Source organism: Lissotriton helveticus, chromosome 2_1, assembly GCF_964261635.1.
Source record: "Lissotriton helveticus chromosome 2_1, aLisHel1.1, whole genome shotgun sequence".
Lineage (NCBI taxonomy): Eukaryota > Metazoa > Chordata > Amphibia > Caudata > Salamandridae > Lissotriton > Lissotriton helveticus.
In genome coordinates this window covers 1,928,524,894-1,928,547,815 of record NC_136059.1, presented here as the reverse complement: position 1 = coordinate 1,928,547,815, position 22,922 = coordinate 1,928,524,894, and the positions used below count along the sequence as shown (strand labels likewise).

The 22,922-nt window shown below is 42.2% G+C and overlaps 1 protein-coding gene across 1 annotated transcript in view; it reads left to right on the top strand.

Moving 5' to 3' along the window:
• MGAT4D (MGAT4 family member D) overlaps positions 1 to 22,922 on the top strand; it is a 707,335-nt gene that overhangs the window by 257,845 nt on the left and 426,568 nt on the right. Inside the window, exon 4 of the mRNA XM_078676855.1 lies at positions 19,918 to 20,051. Within this exon, the coding sequence (XP_078532981.1) occupies positions 19,918 to 20,051 (134 nt within the window). The remainder of the gene's footprint in view (positions 1 to 19,917; positions 20,052 to 22,922) is intronic.

Sequence of the window (22,922 nt, the reverse complement as noted above, 5' to 3'; positions counted from 1 at the left end):
AAGGTTTACCCCACTCCACTGGTGAGTAATGAATTGGAGAGGTCACAGGGTTAGAACAGTGATGATTTCTGACTTTGATTGTTATATCCATGATAATAATGTACAAGCCCATCACTTTGATAATGATGTGCTGGGGTTTTTGCCACTAAATGGTTCCCGTATTACATAAATATTGCCATACACATGTTGGATTCCTGCACTTTGGTTGCCTTTTTCAGATATGTCAGATCTTCGAAAGAATCACATTGAACCGAGATCTGTTCTTAGTATAACTCCTCAAACAATTCACTTTGTACTCATTTCTTTTATGTATTATATTTTTTTTCATTGGCAAATGTTGGACCCTGTTCGGGGACCAGAGTGCAAGCAGGGGTACTGGGGCACAGCCGATGTGGTAGATTAACTCAGTGGTGGCAATGGAGAGCAGTCACAAGCTTCTCCGGGAGGTTAGTTGATGGTACAACAGGTTCAGCACTCAGTAGATACCAAGAAAACGATAACGTAATTGTCTAGCTCAGTGCTTATCTTTTCAAAGAAAAGTATGTTTTTGCATAGTAACCCTCAATTCTACACACCATCACCAAATGTATTAGGTACCTGACGTACGGGGGCTAGACTATTACTTTTAGGAATTGGTGCCCTCCTATTCCACCTCCCTTACTCCAAGGACACTCTGGTGTGAGTCTCAGACCAGGTGCAATGCTGTACTCAGTTTCTCATACTCAGTTTGGTACTGTAATTGACCTCACACCGGCATCCTGCACTTCAGCCCATGTTCCTCCCTTGTTGGGGGTGGAGGATCACCAGCTGTGGACTTGGTCAGCCCGTTGGCTGCTCTACTCCCAGGTGGGTGGACATGGGTTGTATGACTGTTTTCTGACCTAAAAATGACAGCTGGCTCTCTTCAGGCAACGACCCTCTTATGGCAACCAACGTCGGCAGGCAGGGGAAGGGTGGCTGATTGCCATCAGACCTCCCTCATCATGAATGGGTGAGTTTTTGGTTTGGCCACTCAGCCCTTCCTTGGTTGAGGCATTGATGCAGCTGTTCTCCAGGCACTGGTCGAGGGGTTAGCAGGTGAGTTGCTTTGAGAGCGGTGGGGCAGTAGCAACTAGTTCAATTGGGTGCACTGCTTGGAGAGTGCCACAGGCAACTACTCAGGTGCTTGTCAAATGTTGACAAGTTCCTCAATGTAACTGCTTTACTTCCAGTGGCGTGGTCCGTAAGGTACAAGTTTGGCAAGTGCCTGGGTTGGACACAATATCAATCCTTTCGGCCATACTTGGTGAAAGTGCCACAGCTTTACAGGGATTTTCAGTAGTGCAAACCTCTCGAGTACACTCAGCACATGATATGGCTGCAACAGGAGGGTTGATGTTGAGACCTACTTAGATACACTTTGGTAGTGTTGCTAATCCACCACTGTTGGCAAGAGTGACAGTCTCGTTGCCAGGAGCACACCTGTCATGCTCTTGAAGTGTCTGTGCTGGATGGAGCCACACCACCAATGTTCGTGCCCATGCCAGTTGTCTGATGCTCTTGCAGCAATGGATTCTTCCTTCCCCTTCTAATAGGCAGGTGTTCCAGGAGATGAAATCAGCTATTCCTCCAGATCAGACTCCAGATCATGTCCCCTCACGTCTGGGAAGCTTATTGTCAGGCAAACAACAGCTCTGGTTGTGCAGTGGACCTCTGGATTCTATGAGGAGCACTCCCTCCTTGGTTCAAGAGAAATGGGAACTAGAACAAAAAGTGGGCCAACAGTGCCCACTTTTATGCAATAAAAGCAGACGGGGGGTTGTGAATTCTCTGTCTGCATTTTCAAAACCTGTTTGGGTTGGTTTTTTTTCATGTGTTCTTCCCAGGCCATCTTCCAGATTCACCTGCTGTCCAGAGTAATGCTCCTGACAGCAAAGTCATTTCCAGGCTGACTCATCCTCAACAGAGACACAACAGCCACACCTGACAGTGACAAGGAAAAGAGACTACAGGCTGACCAACTTCGAAAGGACATTCCATGCCCTGACTGCAGGAACTGAAGTCCCACCCTTCACCCCAACCATCCACCAAATGGCAACTTTCAGAAGACTATTCAGCAGTCCTCTGAATCAAAACGACCAAATTAAATTTCCAAGGGGAGGTCTGCCTCCTTCCCCATTTTCACTGTCTAGGTTCCTCCCTCCAGTCTTAGGAATGCCAGCAATGCATTTCCACCATCAGTGTCTGGGAAAGGGATGTCACCTCTATGTTGTGCACAGGAATAGGCCAGGGATTTCCTAAATAGAACCAGCAAGCCTGTATCACTCTGGTTCTCTCAGAAACTCACTTATGTATCAGGTATGTATGTATTACATGTGCTAGGGATCTTAGTGTGAGGATTTTGGGTCATCTGTCATGGAAAACTTTATATGGCTGGGCCAGTAGACCTCCTCTACGGTGACACGGGTAAAGGTTATGGTCACATTATAAATTCCAAATACACTGTATGCTGCCACCACTGTGCTACATTGTGGACCCATGTCGGAGACAGTAGTTCTTTGCTACTATTGAGAGCATGCTTGGTGCTCCCTCATCCAGGTCCAGGATAGGTGCAGTACTGGACTCTACTCAAAGGGCATGCCTAGGCCTACATGCACTCACTATATTAAGTTAAGGCTTGGGCTAAAATCCAGGATACCAGATACTCCCAGTTGGGCACGCACGGCAGGGAACGTGACTGTGCAGGAGTACACCAAGCAAGAGACATTCCCTTCACAACTGAAAACATCCATACCCACCTTCCCCTGCCCTTTACAATACCCACTCTTGTGGTTGAGCTGGATGCTCAGTACCCCACTTGATCTAGGCACTTAATTTCAATTTGCCTGTCCTCCCTTTGCTGCTGGACATTGTTTGTGTTGCTCTTCCCCCTGCATGTATTTTCCTGCTGCCTAGTCTCACTAGTCCCATACTGCCCATGCCCTCTTTTCCCTGTACCTGTGAAGGGTTTGTGCTGAACTTTCGAGGCCTTTTTTCGCCTGCATTCAGTTTGGCCTCTTGCATCAGAAGAACTTTGTATTTTCAAAACTCTTCTGGGTCCGTTCATGACGATTCCCTTTGTTCACCCATGTTTTTTCACCTGTGGCAATACATCAAACTCCAGCTGCATATAGCAAACAACCTGAAGTTTACTCTGACTAGATATGCGATGCCTGTCGCGATCCCGCAAATACATTGATCAGTACTAAATAACTCTTCTTCTAGAGTAACTCAAAAACAGGATTAATCACTGCAGCTGGGGAGCCTTTTTCAAGTAGCAAGATAAGTTTGCTATTGAAGCATTACACACTCCGCGAAGCAAGACCTCCTTGCACACTAAAGATTCACTTAAATCCTTCTCACCGTCTGTACCACTTAAGAAATGTTCAGTGTTCTTATTTCTGCATCCATATCTGTATGGTAACTTCCAGGTTTCCTGTGTATACCCTTCACCCAACTCATCATACCTACCTACCTGATGGTATCTAAGGCAGTATTAGAACTGAAATGTTGTGATTGGCAGCGTGATATAGCCATGAATTAATTATTCCGTAGATGATGACTCCGCTACTGTAAAAGGTAATGTCTCTAATTTTTCAATGAGCAGCATGGTGTACTTTGCATCTCTGCATGCCATGGTCAATTGTCTGTCGGCCAGATTATACGTCGAAAACACATTTGTGCCATTAATACACCACCCTGGCACATGGCCAGAACGCAATGATTGTAGCTTTCAGCTTAAAAGCATAATGGAGCGCAATTGAGATTGCCCATGTTGTAGAATAGACAAATCTTGTTCCATAATGTCAATTGCTGAGGACACAATGTTTCCCAGTGAATAAACATGTGACGAGTGTGTGGTCATTCCATTATCTACCACAGCGAAGGCCTTTTCTAGGTCAATCGTACGTAATCTCTCAGCAGTTTCCTGTTGGGAGACTTTCCACAGTTCATTGTCGATGGCTTACAATAAGCTTTTTTTAACACTGTTTCTTGGGACCTAGCAAGAAATCCCTAAGATCCATGTTATCAGACAGAAGGGACACGTGTTGTTTCACCTTTAATAGTGTTGAGGCTTTTAGCCATTCTAGGCATAACTTCCCAACACTATAAGAAATCACTATAACAAGTCACTACCCCTGGTCGTCTGTGTGTACATAGCGTGGGTCAGGCCTATGGATAGTAAACTCTCTGGTGGTACCCCTGAATCTTGATTGACACCTATTTGTGTCGATCGGCCAAACCAACCATCCCTTCCAATTGGGAGCTGATGAATTGTATGTACCATTCTGAATCATTGTACCCAGTACCTCCTCACTTATCAGTGTATATCCGATATACCTTCAATAGGAGTTGGCGAGGGGATGCAAGGTGTTTTCGGGTCTTTTATTTTTGCAAACCCGTAGCAGGTAGTTTGTTAGACAGTTATTTTCATAAAGATTATCTGTAATGGTATGAGGCAAGCTCTAAATAAAGCCTCAGATCCTGAACCTGCCATTCTTTTGTCCCCCAGATGGATTTTGTGTCTATTGTGTCCCTTCATATCCGAAACCTTGTATAGACAGTTGGGAGATAAAAGGTGCTCAATATATAAGCTTGGTGTTAGTCAGCATCATTTTCTTCTCGGTTGCGTTCGTCTGTGCAAGCTTATAGTAGTATGACATTTGGTCTGATGTATTAAACCCTAAAAAGTATGCAAATGTCTGTGCAAATGTGGCAGAACTACCTTTTGGCGGTGTCGGGCAATGTTCCCATTGTTTGTAAGTGTGAACAATGTGTGGGACACTAGCTCTGTGCACAAAGTGATAACCATAATGCTGGTAACAATACATGGTATCAAAAACAAGGTGTATCTTCATACAATTCTCTGTAAGAAAATGCAGCAGATTGTTCTAAGTCTGAGAGAATAGTATTTACAGTTTCAATGTCCCAATCAACAGAAAGTGTACTCGGGGTAGTGAAATCAATCAGTGAAATTGAAATACATGTTCAATTTTTAAATGTTCAGTAGGACCAAATACATCATATTAAACCCTATCCCAAACTATATAATCAGTTACTGTAACTGCTGTAATGTTCACTATGGACAGGTCTCTCTGTTCATGGTGTAATGACGTATGTGGTTTCAGGACAAAGTTCACAAATTGTACTGCAAAGTGATGTGGGAGTTAATGTCCATTTAGTAGTAGGAAAAAGACAGTTACTATACCAATCCAAATTTAACAGGAAATGGATTGCCAATGCAAACCAAAGATGCAACCAAGGGAACATAAAGAAAGTCTTTTACAGCCAGAGATAGAATTGTCAAAATTTCTCCTTTTTGGAAATGGGTGGCGTTTGCTCAGGTTCAATTGAATCTGAAGAAAAGTCATCGAAGTTGATGAAGTAGCCAGACGCAGTTCGATCTATCTTTGGTAGCTCTGCAGAGGTTGTAGAACTGGCAGGTGTTTCATGTGAAGGCACATTAATGTAGAAGTCATTATTGGGCCGAATTGCAATTTGCGTTTCACTCGTATTTGGATGTTGTTCAGTTTCAACTGGTGTAATTTGTACTCCGTTATTTGATACACCTGCATTTTGCGCAGGGGAGTCTTGAAACATTATTATTCTTTCCATCTAACTTTCTGTATAGTAGCGAGAGGAGATCTGCGGCTACTCAGAATTCCACGCGGCCTACTGTTCAGAATTTGCCACATAATGTGGATGGACCAGCTCAATGGAGATGAATGTTCTTTCTTTTTTGCCGGCAAAAGGCTGAAGGAGTACTGTTCTTGTTCCTTCGACTGGCAGGACTGGTACGGGTGCTCTGTAAGATGGCCCAAACTCCATCTGGTCCCCAATCTTCGGGACCCAGACAGGTCTTGCCGGTACAGGTTTCACTTCCCCAGTGGTGGTGCGTTTGACTGAGGTTTTGCCTTTTAATGCCCAGGATTCATTGTGTTCATGTAAAACAGCCAAACGATCATTGAATTCAAATGGTTTTACATCGCCACTGTGCTGGCACAATTGAGGTCAGGTACCCATATTCTTGTCCCAAACAGGATCTCATAGGGGTTATGTACTCCCAAGGATTTTCTTCGCATGTTTTTAAGTGACCTCTGGACCCCATTTAGGTGATTGACCCAACTACTGCTCGCACCTAATACTCTTTGCTTTTAAGGATTGCTTTAGGTCACGGTTTTTCCTCTCCACCACTGAATTTCCCTTGGGATGGTAGGGGGAGGAGTACCAACAATAAAATTGTAGCAGGACTCCTGCGTGTGCTGAGCCCAGACCCTTGTGTGCAGCTAGAATTAAACCTAATCTGCGATTTATGTTTGGTATAATTCTATTCCCCACTCCTGGAATTTGAGCATATGCTGTATTTTGCACATCTAATTTATAGGAATATTTGAGTGGAAAGCCCTTTGGCATGACAGAGCCGTTTTTTGAGGCTTTGACAGCTATCAGGATGTCTCCGTCTGTCTTTGTGCTAGAACGAGTGATTGCTGCAATGGCAGCAGTTTGCACTGTCGCCTTAGCAGTTAGCAATTAGCAATTTTTGGTGTCACGCCTCCAGATGGTGCAAAACTCCGCTGCTAGGGCCATCTATGGCCTCCAGCGAAGAGTGAGCGCATCGGAGTTGCTTAAAAAACTCCACTGGCTACCTGTCGAAAGAAGGATTACTTTTAAGGCTCTTACCCTTGCTTTTAAAGCGCTTCAACAGGTTGGGGCCAGATATATAAGGAGGCGTCTGACATTCTATGTCCCTTCTAGAAGTCTGAGATCGTCCTGCTTGGCCATGGCTTCTGTCCCTTCCATCAGGCGGGCGAGAATTGGAAGACGCTCCTTTCGATGCCTGGCACCGCGATGTTGGAACTCTCTGCCTGTCTCGCTTAGGAAAATCAGCAATTTGTTGGTTTTCAGGAAAGAGCTGAAGACATGGCTTTTTACTCAGTAAGTCCCTCTGTTTCTTGCCCTGCACTTTGCCCTGGTCTCTTTTTCGGGTTTTTGCCAAAGCGCCGGGACACTCCCTGGAGTAGCCGTGCGCTATAAAAGACCTGTTTTAACATAACATAACATAACATATTAGCCAGTGAATTACCTTCAACAAGTACGCCAACACGCTAATGATTCAATGTGTGAATAACTTTAACCCGTGGCAGGCATTCCTTCAGCTTTGCCACTTGTTCCCATAACAATTTATGCTTAATTGTGCAACCTTTGGAATCTCTAAACCCATTCTGGCCCCAGTCATGAAGATATTGATTATAAGACTGCACGCGGTAGAACTAATCGCACACTATCAATGTGTGGAATTCCAGATCCGTATATTTTAGTGCTAGTATCAGGGCTTTTAGATCTGCCAGCTGTGCTGTACAATCTCCTAGAAATTGTGAAGTTGTATTGCTGGCATGGGATTTACCTTCCTGCATACGTCCCTTCACTATAGCACATGCTGCGCTATACTGTTGTTTACTTCCGAAGGAAGGCTAAGCAAAATCATTAGTATAAATTATGTATTTTTTGAGAGGCCAGATTTCATTCGGGGGGGGGTGTTCTTGTTCATACTGCAGGAATGCTTGTGTTTTCAGTGTAGGATTAGGGGTTTGGCCATTCCTCATCTAAAGATGGCGGGTGGGACTCTGCCAGCTCAACGGAGTACTTGTAGCCGCTGCCACGGAGAGACAACAGGAGTCCTGCCAAGATCTAAATCAGGCCATAAGTCTTTATGCTCTCACCAACTGACAAGGTTAACAGGTCCATACACTTTTTACAGCACTTGAATTATTTTCACGATGTTCCACTTTTGTTTCCAAGAGGGAAATGGTAGTGACTGCTCATTGGTAAATTATTGAATCAGTTGGTTTTCACCTCAGATCCTTTTCATGCATGTTCCAAGTCAAATTTGCTGTCATCCAGTTGTCCAAAATCCTGCTCTGTTTTGGAAATATGGACTGTAGATGCCCGGGAATTCCTTATATTAAGTGCATTTTGTCTTTAATGCTCTTTGTATTGCACATCATCTTTGTAAGTCTACTCATAATGAAGGCCCCTACCTGTGTCAGTGTTCATTGTGTCACTGCCATCTGAGTTTTGTGTCCAAAGTGGATTATCTTAATGCAAAAAATCTCTGTATCTTCTTCACTTTTGGCCCTATTCCTTAGCTGTCTTTGGGTTAGTTAGAAGAGTCTTTTTCACATGCCCCAGTCAGAAGTACAGGCCAGGCATCACCTGGTGAAGCAGTATCAGGTCCTTCCTGCCACACCTCTCCCCTGCTCCCTTGGTTACTCTGCTGTCCTCATCACTTATGCCACAACCATGGCAGATGATGAAGTCCGGGCAAAGGATTCACCTGAAGCTCACCTTGTCCTCCCAGGTTCCTCAGGAAGGTTTACCACAGTGATCCTACCTGTGCACTGTCAGCCCCACATAACTTGGCTGTTCACGTTGGGTGGTACTGTCTTGGTACCCCTGAGAATAAATAACACCACCTCAATATGTGGGATGCTGTTACCACATATAAGATTTGGGGTCTCCTAAAAGAGCACTGTGCAGCCTTTCCTAAGGACATGCCCTTCACATCCACACCTTACTCACCATCCCAGAACAGAGACCCAACAATGTTGCTTTGTCGGCGCTTCAGATGATGGTGACCATTCTGGAACCCAGCTAGTCATGCCCCAACCATGCCATTTTAAAGTACCATGAGTCTGCACGCATCCTTTGCCAAAGCTAGCTTTCTTCTTTTTTGATCAACAACTGCAGTCTGGTGCCCTCTACACTTTTAACATTTACCTGTGCTTTGTATTGCCTGTATGTACAATACACATTGAAATTGAGCGACTCTACCTAAACCATGTTGCCAAACCACAGTTTTGAATGCATAGTACATGTAGTCTGTGACCACAAAATAAAGTCTGGCTGTGCTTCTATCTAAAAATTAAAGCAACGTTACTTGCTGTACCATAGCCCATTCATCTGTGTTAAACTGATGTATTTGCAGGATGTAAATTAACTTTCTGTTTTTACTAGAGATGGACACTTGGTGTATCTTCTTAATCCCTGCCTTAGAGCTATGTTTTGCCAGCATGATATTTCTTCTTTGAATCAGGTGTGCATGGTTGAAGCTGCTCCAGATTGCAAAATGTTCTTTACTAGAGAATATCCCACTGGAAGGTATAATGGATTTCTTCTGCTTAAATTCAGGTCAAGGACTTCCTCACAACTTTTCACACTCTTTTTTGGGTTCAACAAAGTAAATTTAAATAGGTTACATAAGCGTGCATTTTGCTTTTATTGAATTTCACCTCCAGGTGATAGACACCAGCTGAGATGCTCTAATACTGTGTGCCACTGGTTTTCACTCTACCTATTGGGTTGTTCAACATTCATATGAAATCTTTACACAGGACGATATGGGAGTACATTTTCATATTTACGTGGGTGGTCCTTAACTAAGAATTACACTAGTGACCTGGATGTGAATGGTATGCCCCCATAACAAGCGGCCTGGTAAAATCTCCTGTCTTTCCCAACCCTCAGATTATTGTTACCGCTGTTCCTGATAATTCACAGAAGGGGAAGATAACTGGGATTGCATGATGTGGGTAAAAACATGTGGGGATCTTGTTTCCTTGTAATTCCTGCATGTTTCATAAAGATCTGATTGGCCTGGTGACTCCCATTACCGGGCACTTCTGAATTTATGACGCCAATCCTGGAGATTGTAATCAGGCACAGTGTCTGTCCCTGATTTAATGAAGAACATAAACGGGTGGTTGATGTACGTTAGTTGGCTCTGAATGCCATTAAAATTGCGCTAAGCTTGATAGTTTCACACCCATGGTTAGAGAATTTGCAGCGACCAAAAATATATGTAAATTAGGGGATGTTTAGAAAAGTGTCTCCTACTAAGTGAAATTTCTGATGGCCATTTTTGATGAACATCCAATAGGGGTCTAAATGACAAGGACCAGTGGGGTTTCACATACAACATGTGGGTACATTGAAGCCTTTCCCTTCAGAAATTAGCTAAGCCACTATTGCTAGATCTATAGTGGGCTCTTGCATGAGTTATTGGTGTACTGCTCCCCAAATGATGATGGGGTACCTTCATTTAATATATAATGTTTGTGTGAGGAGTGCTTCTGCTCTTTCAATCTCGGAACACATGTGGCAGATTGAACTTTTGAGCCTATTTTTTCATTTTAATACTCTGTCAGGTTCATTGGAAAAGGAGGACAGAACTCTATGCCGCAAAGTGGACACTAAGATCTCAGGATTGGGATTGGTGTAAAATAACACACATTATTCTGAAAGCAAGGGAGGTGTTTTGTTAGGGGAAATGTTGGTGATAACTTTGTGTTGACCCCAGCAGTCCTAAATATTCCCATAATGAAGCAACATCTTGAGTGACAACACGGAAGTTGTAATTAGAGCCCCTTTTTCTGAACAAACTGCATGCACCCTCAAACAAAGGTGTTATGAAAAGTAGTAAGGAGATGAAGTGTATGGGGTAAGTGGTGAATTTAAAAGGTAATCAAAGCAAAATATCGAATATTAGATACTTTTCACAAAGGGGCAGTTTTCTCGTTGGCTATTTAAGGAAACATGTGGGCACATAGCTTTAATTTATGAACTAAAACTCTATAGCCAACAGAAGATTAAAACATGAATGTGCAATGGCTGCTAGAGAATAGTACTGTCTCTTTAAGGGAGGCTAAAGGATTCAAACATGCACTTTTTCAACAAAGAAATGCCATAAATTAGTTATTATAATGTTGTTGTGGTCGCAAAATAAATATATCTAAGAACTTCGACTGACAATGAATTACATGCCAGATATCATGTCACAACTGTACTCGATAAAATCTGCATATTTGGCGTTTTACCTGGGCACATTTCTCCTGTTATAAGCAACTTGTCTGAACAACAATCCACAGAAAACAGAAAATGTGAACACCTATGGAAATTGGCGCATTAACAACACATGCCACTATTAAATTTGTTACAATGCAATACCGAACCAGTAATTTCCTTATCTCTTAATCACAGGACCGCTTTATATTGGTAATTCTGGCTGGGCTGTAACTGCTCTGTTTTCCTGCATATGTCATAGGAGGAGCCAAATGAGGAAATGACGCAAATAAAATGGCAGCAATGGAGGAAATATCATTCGCAGGTCTGAATGTCAACCAGCTGATCCATGTGTATTTTACTGCACTGGAATCCAATATGCTTGCTAGATCATAACTGAACCTTATCAATATTGAAATAGCATAGCTTGAACTTTTCAAAAAACATAAAAAGCGCTATGACGGGTGGCTATTTGAATATGACTTATTGGGCCCATATTACAGAAATGTTGCTCTCGTATAAAAAGAAAAACCAAATACAAGGAAAATCCATTGGTACCATTTTTTGGGTTGTCTAATAGCAAATGGAGCAAACTGAATTTGCACCTGAAAAAGGCCTGGAGCATGTTGATTTCAACTTTTTTGTTTGTGGTATTCAATAACTAGAAGAGAAAGTAAAACATTTCCATGTGTAAGATTTGGAGGCTTAGAGACAAAATAAGTTTACTCTTTTTAGGGCTATTTGGGATGCATGATAACATCGTTAAAATTTGAGTCAGTCATTACTAAATTATTTATATGCAGTGCCTGTGGCATGTCTAGGTTGACAAACAACCCCGCCTACTATAGCCAACCAAACACTCCAGCTGATTTGTGCCACGTTAGCGAAACGCACGGTTATTTCCGAACTGAATCTTTAGTTTCAGTTCGAGCCTTTCAGAGTCCTTAAACATAACGTCTGCTTTTTCATTTTCTAAAGGAAATGGTAGGAACAAGACTTTCCTGTTGACTGTATTTTTAGTTTACTTTTTTACTTGAGCATGGAGTGTTGGCTAATCAGTTCCTTTGTGTCTGCAAGCACTTCCTTCCCCTTACTCCCTCATCACACGTCCAGCTTCACACCCCCGGTTACAGTAGATTGCCTTTTTAGGTTGAGCCTAACGGCAGAACGCATTCGCTGCTCGCTCTGCGAGACTGCTGTAGTAGAGTATGGGAGAGAAGCTGCACCCACTCTCCTCCCATATTTTTCATTGACTTGTGTCATTGTCTTTTGTAAATGCTGCCTTCGGGTTCCCTAATAGACTTGTTAGTCCCTCCTAAGTATGGCATTGTCTTCATTTGTACCTTCCCATGGCGACTGGCCCTTTTACTTAGGCTGTTACATAGGATCTGTTATTTAGTCTGTAAGCACTCATTACTTTATTGAGTTTATCTTACTGCAGGCCGGACATGCGCTGCTTCAACTGAAACAGCTATTGTTTTTTTAAGAAGCATGGCTGCCCCCCTAACAAGGGTGCCTGCTTTCAATCACTTTAACCCAGCATTATCTTGTGTCTGTTTCAATCCCCCTCGCCCACACCAAGTAAAATGGATTTAGAAATGATAAGCGAATTAAGTCATGTGAATTCCTGGTAGCACATAATCCTATGCTAATGGGCTGAAGCTGACAACAGCACATCTGTGTTACATGTCATCATTATTAAAGCCACCTGACTGGTTTCTTTCAAAAGCCTGTTTTATTAACAACACCACCACCGCTGATACCACCACCACTGCCAATACCACCATCAATACTACCACCATCAACACTACCACCAATACCACCACTACCACCCCCCACCACCAATACCACCACCACCACCACCACCAATACCACCACCACCAATACCAGCACCAATACCAACACCATCAATACCACCACAACCAATACCACCACCACTAATACCACCAATACCATGATGACCAATACCACCACCACCAATACCTCCACCATCACCACCAATAACACCACCACTAATACCACCACCACTAATACCACCACTAATACCACCAATACCACTACCACCAATACCACCACCACCATCAATACCACCACCACAAATATCACCACCACAAATACCACTACCACAAATACCACCAGCACCAATACCACCACCACCAGCACCAATACCACCAACACCACTGATACCACCACAATCACCACCACCAATAACACCAATACCACCACCACTAATACCAGTACTGCCACCACCAATACAAATACCACCACCAATACCGCCACCACCAATACCACCACCACCAATACCTGTACTACCACCAATACCAGTAACACACCCACCAACAATACTAATACCACCCCCATTACAACCACCACCAATACCACCTATATCGCCACCATCAATACTACCACCTCCACCAATACCACCACCACCAATGCCACCACCAGTACCCTCCCCACCACCACCAATACTACCAATACCAGCACCACCACCACCACCTATACCAATACCACTACCACCCCCACCAGTACCAATACCACCACCTCAGTGCCTCTCACTCACTAGTATTAGCAGGAGCACTGTACGAGGCCAGAGCTGCAGGTGAGATTGTACCACCGTCCCTCCATGCCTGCCATACACAGCACGTCCTGAACCAGGAGGTGAAGCCAGGGCACTACTGGAGCTGGAGTGTTTTTTATTAGACAAAAACAAGTGTAAAATCCTTGGTCTAATTTGTGCAGAAAAGCAAAAAAAGGATATTAGTGAGTAAAGGACTGTAAAGAAGCCACAAAATATAACACACCGACCTAGCTGTGGGAATTTCCCTTTTTAGGACAAAATCCCTCACTCACTAAAGGTGATATGCTTCATCATATGGGATTCTCCTCTCAAAGGAAAAACCTAGTTCCTTTGAGGGCTACAACCCCCTCTCTGAGAGGGAGGAGCTCAGGGTTGTTTTAAATTTCTACTCTATTAGGATATTCTAAATCCACATGTGATTAACAAAATAGTGTGAGCGAGGGCGCAGCGCAAAGAAAATGTAGAATGTGAGGAAAGTTAAGATAAAACTAGCTAGCGGGTGCAGAATGTAAGATTTATTCAGGAACACCCACTGCCAGAATTAAAAACAGTGCACCAGCGACATGGATTTAAGTTGCAATGGTATGGTGGAAGGTAGTGGTCATCATGTTTCAGCCTAGATGCCCCTCAATCGGGTGAGGCTTTCGTCAGGACCTATACGGATGCTGCTGCTTCAGTGCTCAAGTGGTTAAACAAAAAAAAGGATACGGGAACCAGAAACATTCATGGTCCGTCTGCTCCGGAAGGTGACTTTACCTAATGGAAACAGAACCATTCAATCAGATTGTGCAACCTGTAGGAGAGTGGTATAACTAGTGGCTTATATGAATTATCAATTGAAAAAAGAGAAACAAGAAAACTCTTACCCGCTATTACTGGGTAAGGAACTCCACCTCAACCTGGCAACAGCTCAGGATGTGGGCACCGCTCTGGAGGAAAGAACAATAATGGTGCATCTGTCATTTATACAGCTTGTACTACCCATAGTATATTGGCATTATTCCCTATTCGTGAAACTAGGGTAGTCTTGAAACAAGGAGCTAAAAATAAATGAACCCTGATGGAGTGTACAGACTGTCCCAGGTGTCTATCGATAGTTGTATCCCAATGGTTAGATCCTAACAGATGTACACATATACATCGCTTTGCGAGAAGGAAACAGGAGCAGGCTTGGAGACTTGTTAGTCCCGGCGGGCCTTTGAAGCATATTGAATGAGGTGCAAACTATATCTACTTTTTTGAAATATCTGGACAGCTGAGGACCATAGCTCCGGTGGCCATAAATGTTTGGACCTGAGATACAGTTCAACCTATGAGGCTGCGAACTCTGGTTATCGTTTTATTTTCGTCGGCCTAAAGAATCAAGTGACATTACAAGAAAGGCTGCCAAGGGAGGACGTTTTGCACCCCCACATTGAGTGGCAATAGTGAGGTTTTAACCTGGAAGGAAAACGTTACTGAGAAAGAAGAGATATACCATCCTCCAGTCTATTCAGCATATGATGAATGATTTGGGAGATTTGTAATAAGCATTTGTTAGCCTGAAGAAGGTGGTGAACAACACAATACCACCGAAATGCGTCACTTCTTTGAGAAAGCATTCAAACACCTGGCTTGTATAGAGCAGTTTGTGGTTCAAGAAAGTTTTGAAAATTACATCATTTACTTGCTACTTTGTTGTCGTCTTACAATAAAAAAGTCATAAACGTTTTATAAAAGTCACAAGCAGTTACAAATTAAATAAACTGGCCTATTCTGAATTGAAGACTTTCTTTAATAATAGTCAGGCTCCCTTCTCAACCTTTAGTGGAAGTCGTAGATCCATTTGTTAAAGCAAAGGTGTATTTTTAAATGCTATCTGGTTGTTAGAAACTAAAAGGTAATTTTTGGTAATGTCATCCAAGATTGGTGTAGTAGCTCCACAAACATTCACCCACTACTTCTGCAGTAAAAATTCCCCGGAACTCAAAGCACAAATGCTAACAGTCCTTGAACGTGGTAAATGTGCCAGACAATTATATACCAAGAGACCACCCACAACTACTACAACTATATGCAGAGCTTATCCGTAGCAAATTAAAAATCTAAACCTAATTCTTATGAGAACATCTGATGCTGAAGAGAAAGTATCAACCCACCTCATCATTAGTCTTTGTGCCCCACGAACCTCTGGAATCTCATTCACATTATCCTTGGCTGGTGAATGAAAAACAACTAGGATTACATTAATTGAACTTCAGCAAATACTATAAAAGGACCACCATTTTCTAAGGAAAGATAACTTTTACTGATTTACATCCACAGTAAAAGAGGTATTAGTGAATTGTTGAGGAACCAAACACATATATGTGGAAAAATCTGCTGAATAGTTTGCCTCCACGTCTCACTTTTGCAGCAGTACATACAAGAAGGATTGTTCCAACAACCACTTTTAATATTTTATATATTATATAAATTATATTAATATTGGATATGTCTATGTTTGTTGTTTTAGTTGTTTTAGTTTGGATTCTTTATTTAAAGGTAAATTAGCTACCATGTCTATGCAGGTAGTTTCTCCAACATTCTGGGGCAACACCAATGGTATGGGAGTATCAGAGGGAGTCATTCAAAACGCACTTAGAAGCAGTGAGTGGTACTGTGTTTGTTCCTAAAAGATTGGAGGTAGAAGGATAATTTTGAACACTTTGACCATTTCATCAAGGCATGTTAGAGAAAATACTGTGGCATCAGCAGTGAGCAAAAGATCTCATGATGAGTTTAGGAATGTCATTATAGCTTCAGATGAGAACTTTGCAAGATAATTAGCATGCTGGTTGAAAGGCACACATTTTCCCTGCACATAATTATAAGTGAATCCATGGAACGTAGACATGCACATTTTAAAGATGTTCATGAAGACATTATTAGAGACCAATTAACAGGAGAAGCAATATAAGAATTTAGAAGAAGTTGTTCTGATAAAGGGATCCCTCTTTAGATAAAGCCATAAGTATTGCTGGGTGCACGAAGAATACTTCGCGATGTGTTAAAGAACTAAACACTGGAAAACGTAGTAAAAAGAACAAATGTGGTGACAAAGAAAGCGTAAACATAATGCAAAATACCCTATGAAGGAAGGAGAAATGTAAAAATAGTAAAATAGTTGTCAACGTGCAGAATGGTTCATTCACACCATTTACACTGTGTTTCTGTTCCACCATCTTAGATACCCTTGAAAAATGTCCGTGGTTCTTTCATTTGAAACATCGTGCCTTTATGGCAGAGCATGATGCGGACACTGCCATATGTTTAGTACTACCGCATCTGTAACATTGCTGCCTTTTACCCTCATTCTCCACATTCTGGGTTTCTTCTATCAGACTTCCAAGCATTGTTAGCAGTTGCATGTGATTTTGGAGAAAAAACATTTAAGGAAGCTTGTAGCGAAACTTTTTCACAGAGCCTGTTTCTTCAATTGTTTTAATTAAATGCTATTGCCACAATGTCGTATCAATCCTATTGAACGCCCTTCATGTTAAAATTGTGCTCGTAATCTGTTTTATCCTTGTGTCTCATAAACTGCATGTCTTCCCTCATCCCAACTCTCTGTTTACTCTTTCCTTTGTTCCTCTCATCATTGCCCCGCTTCAACCCCGGCCCGGAGAACATAGTGGTGTATAGGAAGAGCAATGAAGAGGGAAACTGAACTATGTTTCTTTACCTCATGCCGGTCTTCTACTTGTGCCATATGCCAGAGAACGTATACACCTAACAGACTATTTTTCTACTCCGCTGCCTATATCCATCGGCCTTTACCCATACCTTCATCCATGTTCCTCTTGCCTACGCCCTCATACTTCTACCTCTGTTCCAGCACATGTACCCCTGTGTGTACCATAGTACCTCTACTACTGACTATACCACAGCATCTTAGCCTGTGTCTATATGATGTCTTTACCATATTATCCCCTAACTATGCCCTTTCACTGCTGCCACTGCCTATTACTTCCCAACCCTCCCCATACCGTAGCATGTCTTACCTTAGCTGTTCCTAGATGCCTCTAGCCAATCCTGTGCCATAGTTTATGAATAATCTGTTTTACCCTTCCATCTTTACCCCTACCCATACCCTCCTGCCTCCACCCTATCTTTAGTCCAGTGCCTCTGCAACCACTGCTTTCACTATGGTACCTCTGCCAGTGCCTGTGCCCTATCACCTTCACCCCTACTTATACCATAGTGTATTTACCCATGCCTTTTTACTTGTACCTCCACTTATACGTAAGCACATCTAACTCTGACTTTATCGTAGTTACAGTAGTGCTCTATTTCTCCTAATACCTCTACATGAACCTGTAGTATATTCCCTCAATCTGAGCAGAGACCCTACCACTTTTACTCCTGCCTATGTCCTTTTACCTCTATCCTACATGCACCCTAAAGCCACTAACCCTACTTTATTTAAGTACACCTGCCTATCATATAGTATCTATAGAGCCATCTATACCTCTACACTACTGTGCTTCTTCTCATACCAATTCCCAAGCCCGTCTAATTCCTGCCAAAACTGTGTTATATATAGCCCTGTCTATCTCAACCTCCACCTACATATGGTGCTTTTACTCCTATCCAAATGCCTCTACCTATACACTAGTTTCTAAACCCATTTCTATGATAAAACACTTTTTCCCTTGCCTTTTCACCAAGAACCTTTGCCCTAATTATTTCTTTTTTACCTCTTTCTCTAAATGTACCTTCACTCCTCTACCCCTGCCTAAACTGTAGTCGCTTTAGAATTAGTTATGATCTAGCACCCCTGCACCTATCTCTTTACTAGTTCTTCAACTCATAACTATCCCAACAGTCACCTCTCTCCTCCCTTCTATTTATCCTACCCCTTTTTCAATGTATTTGTTTTCTTAACACTTATGTCCCCTTCTGGTGGTTTTAGGTCTGGCCTACAACTTTAGAAATAAAGAGTTCATAAAGGAAAAATACATGTATATTTTCATACATGGGAGGTCTTTGGTACAACTCTCTCTTTTTAATGTTTTTTAATTATTTAATACATTTTTATTTAGTGCAGAATTTACACAAATATGTCAGAGCGCAAACTAGATACAAGAACAGGTGAAATAGAACAATATATGGCAGTCACACAAAAACATAATAGTATGAAGATTGTACAGACATAGATTACTAATTTACAATAATGAAAGAACTTCCTTGCTGGATATGAAAAGTGGTGTATTAGTTCTGGAAGTGTCTTTGGAAAAGAAGAGAATTGAGGTCAGTTTTGAAGGTCTGGGTAGAGGTGGTGGTATGGAGTAGTGGAAGAAGCAAATTCCAGATTCTCACCGGATTGCCAGAGAAAGATTGAGCCATTGATCATTCCATTTTGAAGGTGGGGGGCTCACGCAGTAACTTTTCCGCATTACAAGACGGTCTAGAGCCACCAGAGATTTTCAGTTTATTCGCCAGGTATCGAGGGGAGGGGGTGTGCAAGGATTTGTGGGTGATGCAGGCAGTCTTGTTGATTGATCTAGCCTTGATGGGGAGTCATCGAAGAGAAGACAAAATGGGTGTGATGTGGTCACTTCTTTTGGCCCCAAATATAAAACGAGCTGCTGAATGGAGAACTGATTCGAGAGGGGAAAGGTGGGATTTGGGGAGGCCAGCAAGAAGAGACTTGCAATAGTCCAATCTAGAGAGAACCAGAAATTGGACCAAGGTTTTTAGGTCTTGCTCCGGAAAGAAACGTGGAATCCCCCAGAGAAGGCGCAGTTAGTATTCTGCATTCTTTGCAATGGAATTGATGTGAGAGAGTAGATTGAGCCTTTTTTCAAGTATGACACCAAGGGATTTTGCACTGTCGACAACAATAGGTTTGTTGTTGAATAAATTCAGCTGATCCATCCAAGATTAAACAGGAGGAGGAGAGAGTGAGGTAGAGAGGAGGAGGAATTCAGTTTTGGAAGTATTCAGAATGAGTTAATGAGCTAACATCCAGTTTTGAATAGAGTTGAGAATAGAGTTGAGTATTGAGATATCGTCTTCATCCATTGGTCTGTTCAAGTATAAACCTAATTTGCTCCCCCTCCCCCCTCGTTACAACAATGCAAAATGAGGCAGTAGGGCAATAGGGCAGCCCACTCCAGCCATTGGCTTCTTGAATGTAATCAGTTCTTTGTCTTTAAACTATGTCTTCATGTCACTGAACTTTAGTGATGTTTCTTGGGTCCAAGAATAACACACTTGTATTACATTCTTGTGGTATGTACTTGAAAACAATTGCACAAACGTGCAAAGACCAATACTTGTTTTGTTGAATTTCTCCATGGTAAAGTATTTCCTTGATATTGATCATTTTCCAAAATGGAGGCCTATTCAAATTAAGATAACCAAGAGGGTGTTTTTCACTTTGTATTTTCTTGAAATTTAGCTACTTGTTGTTGGTTAATCCCTTATGCTGTTTACTAATTCATTTTCTTGTATTGCAGTTTCACTGGTGATGGGAATACCCACTGTGAAACGGGAGAAGAAAAGTTATCTGATGGACACACTAAGTTCTCTTTTCTATGAGTTGTCTGAAGAGGAGAAGAAGGACTGTGTGATTATTGTCTTCATAGCAGAGGTGAGTGCATATATAGGAAGTTCTTTTATTTGAATGGAGCATGCTGGACCCACGGGTGCTGAACATGCTGAGAACAATAAACCTAGACGATAGCTGATTACTGCTCCTGTTAAGTTGCTGTAGAGTCTCTGCTCGTGTCTCTCACAAGAAACAAGAAAGCGTGGTATAATTACACAACACAGAACAAAAACATATATTGCTAAGTGACGGGCATGGTCTGGTATTTGGTGACTATAATAAACACTAGGCGTGTAATTATAATACCCTTACAGGTGCATGACTTCATGGCGCATTGTGGAAACAAATGTAATGTAAAATGCCTATGAGTGGAAAATGTGCCTGACTCTGCACTAAGCAATAAATCACACGGAAAACATTAGTCCTGCAGAACATAAACGTAGGGCCCAGTTCACAAACGATTTAGCGAACAAGTGAAACTCGTTTCAAAAAGTGTATCTTTTACTACTTCTCCTCGATACCACAGTCTTACTAGACACCTTTATAGATAGGTTTCAGGTTTGTTGTTTATGTGAATTGTTGTCGTTTGAGATGAGTAGGCCCTGTTTGAAGACTAGTGCTTTTTCTTGAATACATTCATCTTGCAATCTTTTAACAACATTGTGCCAATGCAGCGTAGATAACTTCTCAGTATTGAAAACTGAAATTCCCCTTCCATTCTTGCGCGTCTCCTTGTTTGGATGACATGAAAACTTTATTTGTAAGGAATATGAATCTTTTGCCTACCTTGCCAAACAGGTACCAGTTTCCTTTTCTGTTTTGTTGCAGTGATAATAATGCTGTTTCTTTCTTTCCGGCCTTAGAAAGAGGGTGTCTAAAATTCACAAAATATTCTACTAGTTACAGAGACAATGTCCACTTTTTTCGAGAAATTATTCTGGCTTGGCTAAGGAGGAATGTACAGTATTACAGTGGCATCCATCCTGGACCCTTGGAGAAGAAATACCATTTTTTTCCCTCTACCTAACACCCCCGTCTAACATAAATGGAACTTTCCTGCTTTATGTAAAGAGTGGCAGGAAGAGGAAACAGATTTTGGTCTCTTAAGGTTCCCTTCGCCGTTCTTTTGTGTGGCCACTGGTTGGTTACTGCATTTCAGTACTGAAGGCCGATTCACAGAGCCGTCTGTACAGGTCTATGGTTGAAAATGAGTCCATTTACTCCTGAAAGCTATTCAGAAATAGCAAATACTCTGTAGGAAACACCACACAAGAGGCGGGGAGTAAGTTTGTTGGCATTCACAAACTCCTATTTGACCATTTTCCATTATGGTTGACACATTTTTTCTCCAGTAACTACATTTACAATATAGGAAACAGAAATGCTCACAGCAGACTTAATGAGGGTTAAGGGAAAAATGAACAAAAACGTGCCTTTACACAGAGGTCTACCTTTCAAGAGTGCTTAATTGAACAGAATATACAGTTTTACATTGGCGACAGGGTAAGTCCTAAAAATGTTACAAGACGTTAACAGTAGTATTCCTGGGAACTTGGTATTACGTTCCATGAACATTAATTTGGATTACAAACAAGTGTACAATTAAGTTCAAGCAGCAGAGAAAATTTCGGCATGTAATCATGCACATTTCTTTGTGAATTGGGCCCTGAGAATTCCAGTGCATATTCACATTATGCTTTGTTCTTAAAGCAGTTGATTTTCTGCATATTTGGAAATCAATCTTGTGAGATTTTGTGAGAACGTCGGTGTGTGATGGGTTGGTCACAGTGTGCAGCTGTTCAGGCATTCGTATCCTATGTTGTGTAGGGTTTTTTGTGTGTCCGTGAGTAGGATGAATTGGCTGAGCATTTCAATGGGGAGCCAGTGACCATTCCTGAGGTGCAATTTAATGTGGCGTGGGAGGTAAAGTATGAGTCTTGTGACTGCGTTCTGCATGGCCTGGAGTCTTTGTAGGAGTTGCTTGTAGATTCCGGTGTAGAGAGTGTTGCCATAGTTCAGCCTGCTGGTGTTGAGTGCTTGTCTGATGTTCTGAGGCAAACATCTAAAGATCTTTCACAGCATGCATAGGATGTGGAAATAGGAAGTGCACACTTTGTTGACTTGAGCCGTTATGTTGAGCTTGTCATCAAGAATTATCCTTAGATGTCTTGCATGGTCTGCGGAGGGGTGAGTTGGTCCCAGCTTTGACGAGTCCAAGTGGAATCCCATGGTGAGGTCTTGTTGCCAAAGACCAGTATGTCCGTATTGGTCATGCAGCGCCTAGATACCCTCATGGGTGATTACCCAAGCTTTATAAAACCTGTTTGATTGATTGATGCAGTTGGAGAAGTTGGTCTGGGGATTTTTGTCTTGTCTGTCAGAGAGAGGATGAGTTGGGTGTCATCGGAAGATGAGATGATGGTGATGTCTTGTGATCAGATAATGTTGGCGAGTGGTGTCATGTAGATGTTGAAAAGGGTGGGGCTGAGGGATGATCCCTGTGGGACACCGCACATCAGTTTCTTGGTCTCAGATGTGAAGGATGGCAGCCTGATCCGTTGAGTTCTTCTTGTGAGGAAGAAAAATATCAATTTTAGAGCGGATCTTTTTATGGCAATCTCATGGAGTCTTCTGATGAAGGTGTTGTGGGAGACAGTGTAGAAGGCTGCAGAGAGGTCAAGCAGAATGAGGACTGCTGTTTCTCCTCAGTCCAGTATGTTTCAAATGTCATTGGTGGCTGCATTGAGTGCTGCTTTCGTGCGGTGGTTCTTTCCGAATCCTGATTGTGTGTTGACAAAAAAAGGTGAAGTTCCGGGTTGGTTGTGAGTTGATTGTTAGTGGTCTTCTCAATCATTTTGGCTGGATAGGGTAGCAGTGAGATGGGCCAGAAGTTGCTCAGTTGATTTGGGTCAG